The 12,050-nt window shown below is 43.1% G+C and overlaps 1 protein-coding gene across 1 annotated transcript in view; it reads right to left on the bottom strand.

Moving 5' to 3' along the window:
- The window catches only part of arhgap5 (Rho GTPase activating protein 5), a 35,944-nt gene that overhangs the window by 13,503 nt on the left and 10,391 nt on the right, over positions 1-12,050 (bottom strand). The window contains exons 2-3 of the mRNA XM_077731028.1: positions 7,848-11,750; positions 4,704-4,857 (exon numbers count right to left, since the gene is read on the bottom strand). Coding sequence (XP_077587154.1) covers positions 4,704-4,857; positions 7,848-11,573 — 3,880 coding nt within the window. The 5' untranslated portion in view covers positions 11,574-11,750. The remainder of the gene's footprint in view (positions 1-4,703; positions 4,858-7,847; positions 11,751-12,050) is intronic.

Below are 12,050 nucleotides of genomic sequence, written 5' to 3'. Positions count from 1 at the left end.
TTTAAGAGTGTTCAGCTAGCCTACCATTGCTTGTTTTTGGGATGGGGGAGGAAACCACGCAGGCACGGGGAGAATATGCAAATTCCACATGGGAAAGTTAGAAGTCACTAGGGATTGAACTGTCAATCTCAGAACTGTGAGGCAGACGTGCGAACAAATCGTTCTCCTAGCCGCATCTCTGTTACTTCTATATTTTATAAATAAATGTATGAATTAATAAATAGTAAATAAAAACAAAATATGAAATGTATAAAAACAGAAGCACTGTTTGTCCCCAAATAACGCTTTAAAGTTAATTTTCTTTTTTAATTTTAAACTATGAATGGTGAAAGAAAAACTGCCTTTGAATACATGTTAATGTGCTTTACATTTGTCAATTAGGATTAGGGTGGAAAGTGCAAAGAAAAGTTTCTGAGCAAAACATTTTCCAAAAGGTGGAACAAAAGAACTACTACTCATTTTCAACTTTGTCTTTGTTCCAAGCAGGACACCGACGGATTGTTTTCAATTTAATGACTTTCCAAGTAGAGGACACATTACGGCCGTCTGGGATTCATTTTATAATCATGTCAAGCCATGAACCTCTATCCACAAGACGCGTGCCTTTCCAAAGACCTCAACATTATATTCTCCAAGGTCGAAACTTCTTTCAACTTTATATGCATTAAAGCTTGTGTCAGTCTTATTTATTCAGTTTTATATTCATGTTGTTCATACAGTGAATAGTGATCACTATTTACAGGCTTTTTAGCTGATAAATAATTCAATAATCATCCTTCAGTCCTTCATTGTTAATATTCACGGTTTGATGATTCCTTCATTTTTCATTCATTTATTTTTTGAACCGCTTATACTCAGAAGGGTCATGGGGTGCTGGAGCCTATCCCAGCTGACTTTCGGGCATAAGGCGGTGGATATCTGAATCAGTGCCAAGCCGATCGCAGGGCATGAAGGGACGGAAAATCATTTACGCTCACAGTAATACCTAAAGGCAATTTTGATTGTCCAAAGAGTCTACCATGCAAGTTTTTGCAATGTGGGAGAACATGCAAACTCCACAAAGAAGGAGAGACTTGAATTTAAACCCAGGACCCCAGAACTGTGAGGCCGACGCCAATTCCTTGACTTTTGGTAAAAAAAAAAAAAAAAACACTAGGGGAAACGAACCAATGTAATACGGTTAATTACTACAGAACAAAAAACAGTTGAGGAAAACAAAACATGGTGAAATACAACTGTATATGTTCTCTTTGGGTCAGTATATTATTTTCCGTGACTTTGTGGTCATTCAGTGTCATATAGAGTTCGCAAACTGAGGAGGCCCAAGTTAAATGACCGACTCAAGCAATGGATAGAGCACAAAACAGCAGCCGGGAGAAGTGTTTGCATAGTCATTGCTGACTGTGCTGTATGGATTTTTCTACAAATCACCTCAATTGGTGAACATTGACATAAACGGGGCATTAACAGCAAAATTGAGAATGGCTTGGAAGCAATGGATGCCCAATAGCGAACAGAGAACACTAGAACCAGTACTACTGTTGGAGCTTTTTGCCAGAATCCCTTTTGACGGATCCCTACAGATATACAGAGCATCGTTGGCTCCCACTGCTTTTATTAAAGACCTTTTTGGTATTGTAGGTTCCTCCCAGATCCTAAATACATGCAAGTTAGGGTGGTTGAACACTATAAATTGCCCTTAGGTTTGTGTAGGAGTGTGAGCATGAAAGATTCTGTCAACTTGTGCACCTGATTCAGGGTTAATAATGAATCAAGGGAAAAAATGTTCAGTATGTATTTTAAGTTGTTGTTGTTGTTTTTTTTTTTTTTTTTTTTTTTACCCAAAATAGTCATTCACCCAGAAAGGGTTAGCTGCCAACCCCTCCTGACTAAGTTTCAATTCAGGTAATTTCAATGAATTAAAAAAAACTGGCTGGATTGGATTTAAAATAATAATAAGAATAAATAAAAAAACGCCATAAGTGACATGTTTTCCCACGGTCGAGACACCGTCACACAACAGCAGGAAATGTCAATGCTACAATTATCATCTCGTTAAGAACAATAACAAAGCAAGTGAATGAAGTGAACCTCACATAGGCACAGTTTTTCTCTCATTTACACAGACGCACTACAAACAAGAGCGAGTGGAGGCTGCACTCACTATTGGGAAACCACCATGACAAGTTGTCATCATTTCATGTGGTTGCAGCTGAGCATCAAGCGGACGTGACTTGCCATGCACAGCAACAGTGGTTGTTTTCCAACATGAACTTGCACTCATAAGATTAGACGAGCAGGAAAAAAATTGGGGAATTTACATAGCCCCTGGAGATAATCAGTGACCTAATTTACGTGTTCATTTTGGAGGGTGACTACCGTGATTTTTTTTCAGACTATAAACTGCAATTTTTTTTCCTCTCACTCTTAGAATTCAGTGGATTTAATGACAAATGTCTAATTTGGGGGTTTTGATTGGCTGACTAGTACACGGGTGGCGAATGGGTGCCGGCTAAAATGAAGGCGGCTCTCTGCTTCTTATCATATTTTGTACTTACTGTGGCTCTTTTCCTCGTTTCATGTTTGTCCTACTTCTATTCTTTCTTAAAATACACTCGAATTAATCAGGGTCCATTGAAAACAAATACATTATATTTCAAAAATAATCTGGTATATTGGATTTTTCTTAATGCTGGTTCTGTCATAGGGTGTGGCTCTTTGACTCTCACAGTTCTAAATTTTTACCTTGTGTCAAACTTGTTTGCCACCCCTGGACTAGTGTCGAGTTTCATTGTTGGAAGACAAAACTCTGTTGTGCATTGCAGGCCCATTATCCAACAACACTGAGTTACAATTAATTTTCTCTTTTGTTTTCAATTGTTCCCATTGATTAATGGCATTTTCATTGAATATCATTGTGTTTTATGACTCATTTGATAGTCAAGATATTTTTTTACAACTTTGTTAATTTAGTCTGTCAGAGTCTTCAAATTTGGGACAGGGATTTTTTTATTTTTATTTTTTGTGCCATTATTTAAATCTGATTAAATGCATTTGTTAAGAGTTCATATTTGCAGCTATTAATGCTTGATTTACATTCACAATTTACATTTTTTTAAATATATTTTTGGGACCGAGAGTATTTCTTAATTTAAATGACGTTAATCCACATTACTAATTGCAAAATTGCAAAATAAATAGATTGATTTTTTTTTTTTAAATCAAGTCAATCTACCAACTCATGTCGAAAGCAAAAACTCTGAACCCTGAAATAAACAATCCCAGAACTTCAGTGTATCTTAATTTCTATTCCAGAAAGGTTACGACAGCAAATGTGTAATACTGCAATTTACTACTGTGAAATATGGATCATTTTACAGAATCTGCCACATTATGTTCCGATTCGGTGATATGATTACCTGCAAATTGCACTCGTGCTGTTCTTTTTGCCTAACATCGCTCATTATTAAGAACACGATTTTACTTGATTCCTCAAATTATCCTAGTTCAGTCATTAATCATTTGATCTGTGATTGGCTGGTAATTAAATCGGCGTGTCGCTCTCCTGCTATCCAAAGATGGGCGGAATATACTCCAGCACCCCCGCAATCCTTGTAAGAATAAATGGAACGGAAAATAAATAACTGATTGAATGATCATTCCATGATCCATTCCCACCCTTAGAGAGCAAATGTATGAGGAAATCGATCACAGTCAATTGCCTCTAATGAGTTAATTTACTTACAAGTAGATTTGACATTTTCTAAGGTAATATAATCTGCATATTACAGTGCTGCCATGGTAACCGGGACGTGAAGGTGGCTCTGCAAAGTTTTTGGTGTAACAAAGCGGAAATGCTGATATATAGAGGGGAAAGAAAAGCGACGACTGGTGCAGCGCAATGCAGTCAGCTAGCATGCCAACAATAATCCACAGAGCAGCTCGAACACACAACATTGCTTCATCGTTTTTTTCTGCATTCAAGGGGGATGTTCAGAGCAGGATATCAGATTGAAAAAGGGCAAACAAAAAGTTTGCGTGGCTGGCAGAGAGAGAAGACAAGGAATGCAGGAAATTCCTTTTCTCGATTGTCTCTCATATGACATTTGCCGCACAGATGCTTTCTGACGCTAGTAATTTTTTTTCTCAAGTCAAACTATAAAGCAACACAAATAAAACTGAAGATGTTTTTGATGGCAAAATTAATTCATGGCTTTGAGGACTGCATCATTCCTTATCGCAGCTATCCCTCCTAGCCAAATTGAATTGGAGGTCTGTCACCATCAATAGGACCTTAAGTACTAAGAATATTTTGGCCGACCAGATAAGCGGTCAGGGTCATACAAAATTTTGAATTTAGTACATACACAAGGCCCACCAACTAATTGGGTGCCCCATCTATTTTAGAGCAAATTTTAGGCTTTCAAGTGCGGCCATTGGCATGAAAATACGGGTTATATTCAACATTTCTGTGACTTATGGTGCAAGGCAGAGGACTAAAGATATTTTAATTTGAAGGTGGCGTACAATTTATGTTCACGGGCCATACCAAATGTTGGGACAGTCCTAATATGGCCCTGGGTCCTTGAGTTTGACACTAGTGGACGATATGATTACACCCCAATGGATTCAGATTCCCAAGAGCAGGCAGCGAGTGCGGCTCATTTGGAATAAGGACGCTGAAAAAGAAAGAATAAAGTCACCTGTTCGCTCAATGTAGTCGACACACTTCTCGATGAAGTGCGGAATTGGGTGTTCGGGGTCGACCAAGTTGTGCAGGGGGACCCCAAAGTATTTGCTCTCCCACGTTCTTCTGGTTGGCGGGTACAGCGGTTTGGGGGACTTTGAAGATTTGGCCTGATCCAGAACAAAAACACAGTTAGTCGTTTTGTCATGTAGGACAATTGGGCAAAAATGTTTCAGGAATTGAGACTGCATGTTATCTGTTGGGATGCTTTCCAATTTAAATGGATTGGACGTCTATAGGGTGCTTGGACGTTTGGTCGCCGGTCTTATGGTCGCTGGTCAAATGTTGACAAAGAGTTTACTGTTGAAACCAGCTCTCAAAATCATATTCATAAGAGAGAGTTTAATATCTAAGAGAGAGGGTTTAATATCTAAATACTGTTGAAAACAGTAGATATTGAGATATTAAACTCTCTCTCATGAATATAATTTTGAGAGCCGTTTTCAACAGTACTTTGATATTAAACAGTACTTAGATATTAAACAGTACTTAGATATTAAACGGTACTTAGATATTAAACTTCTCTCTTAGATATTAAACTCTTTCTCATGAATATTATTTTGAGAGCTGGTTTCAACACTAAACTCTCTGTCACCATTTGACCGGCGACCAAAATACCGGCGACCAAATGTCCGGTCACGGTCTATAGACATCAATGACAAACATACATTAACCCATTTTAACCCACTGTCCTCCGTTGAGGACAACCTGTACTTCTTTTCTTACTCCATGTAAAGGAGTTTTCCCATTTCATGCAAATGTTCTAAAAAAATTACAAACACCTAAAAATTGTTAACTTGGGAAAAGGGTAGTAGATGCCAATGGGAGCAAATGAGTTTACTAATTAAAAGATGTTTTATTTATCCTCCACTAATTTGGCCCCTTAGCAAAAAATATACTCAGTCCCGGATTATACTGGCGGTAATGTGGCTTTCAAAAGAACACGGGATGAAGCTGCAGAAAAGATGGGAAAGGCGTCAAGCAGACATGGAATGTGGGGCAAAAGAAGAAAAAAAAGAACGCAGAATAAAAATGTGAAAGCTTTGAGACCCAAGGAGGAGGAGGACGGGGGAGGAAAAGTTTGAAAAGAAAAAGTGCATCAAAAGGAATGGAAGAATAGATTGAAGACACGGAGGAATGCTAAAACATTTGACAAAGACGAGGAGGAAGGCAAACTGGGAGCAGATCATAAGAAGGTAGTGCGGAGGACGACAGAGATGTTCATTTCCAGCAAAGCTTTACTCTTTTATACCACGTCAGACTTGCAGGGATGGGCTGGACAAATTGACAAATTGTTGAAAACAAAAAGGAGCAAAAAATGCACTAGGTTTAACCCATTGGTAGTGGCAGTAGTGAACCAGAGTTCTTGAGCAACTACAAAATGCAATTCCTCAAGAAATTGTTTGGGATGCTTCATCCCTGTTTAGAAATATTGTGGGTAGATTACTGTGGAATTTGGGGGAATTATAGGAAACTTCCTATTGATTTTGGATCACTTCCTAATAATTCAGTGTGTTTACTGGATTTTTTTTCTACTGATTTTGGGTCACTTCCTAATAATCTGGGGCATTAACAGGTCATTTCCTCATTATTTTGGGTCAGTTCTGGTTGGTTTGGGTCACTTTTTGTTCATTTTGGTTAACTTCCAGGTCAGTTCCAAAGCTATATTCACACAACAGGTAAATGTTTTTGCTCTCATGTAACATATATCTGACATCTTTATGCAGTATAAATAGTTCAATTCCGATATTTTTTAATCTGACCCTGGCCTTTTTCATTTATTGATATTAATCCCCTATGCAGCGGATTCCTCTACAGTATTACTGCTCATTAGTACAGAACAATCTGTGCCATCAACAAGTGAAATTCATCACCACTGTTTGACTAAACCAGGGGTGGGCAAACTATTCCACAATGGGCCGGAGTGGGTGCAGGTTTTCATTCCAACCTACAAGAGAAAACCTTTCCACCAATCTGGTATTTTAGAAGTGCAGTCAGTGGATTGCATTCAGGTGCTTCAGGTTTGAATCTAACTTACTTTATATCCTCACTTCACTACATTTCAGTTCGGCTTACTTAAAATGTGAAATTCTAATTACATGAAGTAGCAATGATCACTATCATCACAAAAACAACCAATATTATAAGTAAAAGAACAAGCCACACCACCCTCTCTAAACTACACCCACGGCGGTTAAACCCTTGCGTTTTTTGTGAACCGAGTGTTTTCAACAATAGGTCTTATTCATCGCGGCCATGCAGCGCTTAGGTCGGAGTTGCTCCAACAATTTGCACGGTAATAAACGATTGGTCACGCCGGTGGAAGGGCCATCCATTTTTCTCCTGAATCATGACATCACCAGCATCACCGTGTGAAAAAGGGACTTCTGATGAAATCTTGTGTGCACAAGTATGGAATCCGCTTTAGTGACAACACGAATTTTGAATAATTCTATTGAGCTTTTGCTAATTTAACTCTTAACTTATTTATCTAACATTCTAAATATTGTTACAGTACCACGTTGAGTGCCCCAAGATATAGGAATTCGAAAGAAAAAATTGTAAAATAAAATTCAGATCAAATATTTACCTTGAGATACGAGCCAAATTTTGAGATATGATATTTCTCGCCGCATCTCCCTCGTGCAAAGATCGCTACGAGCACTGGTTGGAGCGTTGTATTTTGCGTTAGTCAGTGCAGAATTAAGGGAAACACAATAGGTCCAAAGCAAGCCGGTGCAATAAATGGTAGTGCAAAGAAAAGGACTATGATGACAATCGATATTAAGAACGAAATAGTCGAAAAACATGTACGTGTGACTGAGCTGGCTTGCCAATTCGTATGGAAAAGCATGAAGCCTCGAAAGCCGCGGTGGAATACATTAACCTCTTTGCCTTGGTTATTGGACAAGAAGGTTTAAATTTGGTGTAACGTAAGATTAAAACTGTTTTAAGCATGTGTGTATAGGAATCTAATCTCTCTTCATTTAAGTTAAGTTTAAAGTTGATGTCAAGTCTCTCTCTCTCTCTCTCACACTCTCCCTTCCGCAAAATACATGTTGTATTGAATAATGTCTCATTTTAGTATTGTTGGACTCACCTTCTTGGGTTCCTTTGGCGTCTTAGTCGTTTTCTTCTTCTTCATTTTTTTATCCTCCTGCTCAGGATCAGAGGTAATGGCAGGGTTGTCAATACCCCCCTTCCAGGGATCTGCAGGGGACAGCAGTGGGTCCTCTTCGCTGCCACGGTGAGTCCTTCCCTTTTTTTTCTTCTGCATGGCGGGCCCTGTCTCCTCACCATCACTGTCTGAGTGGAAGCGTCTTTGGTAGGCCTTTGTCTTGCTGAAGAGGATTTTGGAGCGATGTTTGTACTTGGAAGGCCTGCGTCCAACCTGGGACTTGCGATCGTACCCATTCTCATCCTCTCCTCCACCGTGCAGGCCAAAGGAATTGCGTAGCTTGACCAGACGGTTGTGCGTGTCATCGGGCTCGGCGTAAATATCCTCAGCATGGAAGCCCCTGGTCCTCAGAAGAGTGTCTACAGGGTCTGCATAGTTGTCCGAAGCATCTGTATCAATTGAGTGCGTGGTGTGACCACGTGGTGTGCGGCGGTTATTTCGCATTCCAGCTTCGATGGTTTTCAGCAAATTAGGGTCCAATTTTTTTACATTGGGTTTGGAAAGAGCTGGTTTGGGTCGAACGGGCGGAGGCACTTTGTGGTTGCGTTCGTGGTCGCCGATGGGCGTGCTATGGACCGGGTACTCGTTGCCTTCCAGATCGATGCGGTACTTGGTTCGCTCGCTGGGTGTGGGGAGGAGTTGTACATCGTCACCTATCGGGCTGTACGGTGGCGGGGCTTCATTGTCGTCATCCGAATCCGGGTAGTACGTATTGTAGGCCGGGGAGTGGCTGTGCGGCGGTGAAGTCTGGAAGACCTCGTCGGCAGCCCCGGTAGAGCACTCCCGAGACGAACTGTCGAACAAGAAGGAGCTCTCGATGTTTGGTTTCTTCTCCAGGACTTCGTTGAAGAAGGGAGTAAAAACCTCTGTCTGTCGGTGGTACTGCGACAGTGAGTACAAGGCCGTGAACTTGGCGGCAATCTCTGTGGCGATGTGCTCGCCTTCAGTCATCAGTTCCTTGATGGGATCGTTTTCAAAGAAGTCTGCCTGGCTGTCCGTGATGGCCACCATCTGGACAGGGATGACGTCCTGGACCTCCGCCAGGAAGGCACGCAGCGTGGCCATAGATGCTTTGCGCTTGGCCGAGTAGACCAGGATGTAACCGTGCACCAGCTCATCTTTGCGGACACCGATGGCTGAGTGGTAGGAGAGAATAGTGACCTGAATCCTTCTCCTGCGGTCTCCGAGTATCTTGTCCAGGACCAAAGCGTTGGCCTGTCCCGGATGGCCGGCGCTACAAGAGTGCGACTCCAAAAACGGAGAGAGGATAAGGTCAACGCTGAAGGGATCCCAGCACATGGCACACATGACAATCCGGAGGTCCACCTCGGACATGTCTTTTATGGACGGTGGTGGCGCCAGGACGTCAAAATTCTGCCTGAGCCCTTCCAGGATGGCGCGTAGGCCCTGTTTTATCTGGAACTCTGTGAACTTTCGGGGAAAGGCGCCAGAAGGAATGTCCACAAAGGTGCACTGGAGCTTGTTGGCCAGCTGCTGGCCCTGATGACGTAGGATGGGCATGTTCTTACACACAGTGTCCCGTTGATTTGCCAGGATGAGGATAAAAGGGAGAGGAGGTCCAAACTTCTCTCTCCTGCTCTGAGCCATCTCTGCACGGATCCTTCCTACACAATCCCCGATGCAGTTGAGGGACTCGATTGAATTGAAGACACAGAAACAGCCATGCGGCTTGAAAGTGGACACCCAAGTGTGGCTGAAAAGTAAGGTGGAGTTGACGTCTACAGGGAGAAGCTCCAGTTCGTAAATTTTGCCATCGAGGGCGTACTCGTCATCCGTAGATTGGGCTCGTATTTCATTAGCTAGTTCTTGCGACAGGCCCTCCCTCCCTAAAAGGCAGAGGTTGATTTTGTCCACGTTGGCACTGCTGTAGTAGAGGCTGGAGCGGCCATGATCCAGCTGAACCAGACGGTTGGCCAGGACCTGTTCCACTTTCAGGTCAACGCAGTTGTGGCCGCTCAGACACGTCTCCTTGGTGGGGTGGTACACAAAACCAATGTGTTTGAGGAGGAGCGACTCTCGATCCGGGGCCAGTTTCTGTAATGCTCGGTATCTGGGTTCCTCGTTTAGGACGCTATGAATTTCACTCATCTTGTCGCAGCTGGGCGTGGCGTTTAGATCCAAGTCGTAGAAGAGCTCAGCGTGTTCAAAAAGCATTTCCTGAAAGTCCTCTTTGGCACGCTCCACTATCTCCTGCTGATGCCGACAGTAAACATCTCTTCTATCTGATTCAGTGATGAACTTGTAGGCTTCGTCCTCCATAACTAAGCACATGACTTCCTCCCAAGACTGCCCGGCAGAGATGAAGTGGACCCGGTCCAGCGTTTTTTTGAACCTCTCCTTCATGTCCACCCTCCTCTTTTCCAACATCAGGTGCTGAACATGGTTGTGGTAAATTCTCTCGCCATCGGGTGTGTTCAAGAGGTCAAAAGGTATCCGCCGGTCGCTGTTGTCTACATGGTCCGATTCGTCCCAGGGGGTCCGCTCGAGCACCACAAACCAGCACTGGAAATCCGAGCGATTGCGAATGACGCTTTGCGCTTCGGCCCACGTCAGGTGCTCCACCTCGTCCAAGCGACTCAAGAGGGTATTGAGAGTCTTGGGTAGAGTGGTCAGGTACTCCTCTCGTCTTCTCTTGATGTGCTCATGTTTAAGCTGTGCAATGTGCTTGTTAAACATATTCCGGCCCTTCCTGGAACCCTCCAAAATAATGAACTCCTCATAGTCGGGGTTGCCCTTCATGTTAGCAACCACCCCTTTCCACGTGATGTGGTAATCCCTCACCATCGTCACCATCAGTTTCTCAAATCTATCTGTTACCGAGACGACCAGTTGCCTCTGGACTTTGTAAGCGTCTAAATATGGTACGGTTTTGGGTTTACCCCTGGCTTTGTCCAACTGCTGTATAAGAGCGTTAAAACAAAGATCCACGTTAATGTTGGCGCGTGCTGACGTCTCCACGAGGAGCAAGTTCTTCTTGCTAGCCACAAAAGTATGAAGGTCCCTCAGGTGCTGCTCTACAAACTCATCACATTTGGTGGCGGCCACCACCACAGGTTTTTTGGATTTAGTGATTTGGGAATACAGACCATTGACAAACTTCATTTGGTCGTCAAACTTCCTGTTGCAGCCCTTGCTGACATCAATGCATAGCACAAAGCCATCGATGTTCAGCTTCCCATCAGGCATCTGCTTCTGTTCAAAGTCCTGCTCCAGGCCCAGCTGGTCGGTGCAGATGTACATGAGTTTCTCGGCCGACTGAAGCTTGGTAGTCGCTGCCCGTTTGCTGTACTGCTGCATGTTGGTACTGCGGTGCGCCTGAAACGTCTGGTCGTCGATAAACTCAGTCTGCTCGATGACTTGGATTTTACAGTCAATTCCCTCATCCCCCCGGTGAGAAAGGTCACCCCAATAGAGAAAGTGGTCATTGTTAACCACGCGCCCGCCAAAGTCGATGGTACTCAGCACAGACGTGTGCTCAGAGTAGTAGTTGTCAGCATGGGGACGCACGTATCTGTTGCAAAGACACGATTTCCCCACGCCGCAGTTTCCCTTATCTTTCTCCGTCCCAGAGAGGCCAACCACGCTGACGGCAAATATCGGGGGGCGTGCATCCTTGTTCTTGGCCATTATATTATATCCCCCCGCTCATCGCTGACTCGCACGCTTGCCAGGAAAAAGCTCAGGATATCATTCCCGTCAGCAGCGCGCGGACGAGTCCATCTCGGATAAGCAAGCACTCCCGCGTTGCCCTAGGGTCTTGGCGGAGCTGGTGAATGGCAGCTGGCGTCTCCCCTTATCACCTGCCTGCAAGACATGGTACAAACAATTGCAGTGAGATAAACACAGGCGCGCTTTACACAATAACAATTAGCTGCTTGTTCCGTCCCTTGGAGACATAAGCAACAAATCCGCTACATTAACAAGACATTTAGCTTAATTATCACCGAGTAATAGCTAGCACAACTTTGAGTGAACACAAATATACCTTCAACTCGTCTAGTCCTTAACGTGGAGTGACCGAGTAATGCCGAAGAAAATAAGTTTAACGAGGAGTGACCTGAAAACTAAATGGATGCATGATACTCTTGTCTAAGGAAATATATT

Source organism: Stigmatopora nigra, chromosome 13 (assembly GCF_051989575.1).
Source record: "Stigmatopora nigra isolate UIUO_SnigA chromosome 13, RoL_Snig_1.1, whole genome shotgun sequence".
Taxonomy (NCBI): domain Eukaryota; kingdom Metazoa; phylum Chordata; class Actinopteri; order Syngnathiformes; family Syngnathidae; genus Stigmatopora; species Stigmatopora nigra.
This window is presented reverse-complemented; position numbering and strand designations above follow the sequence as displayed.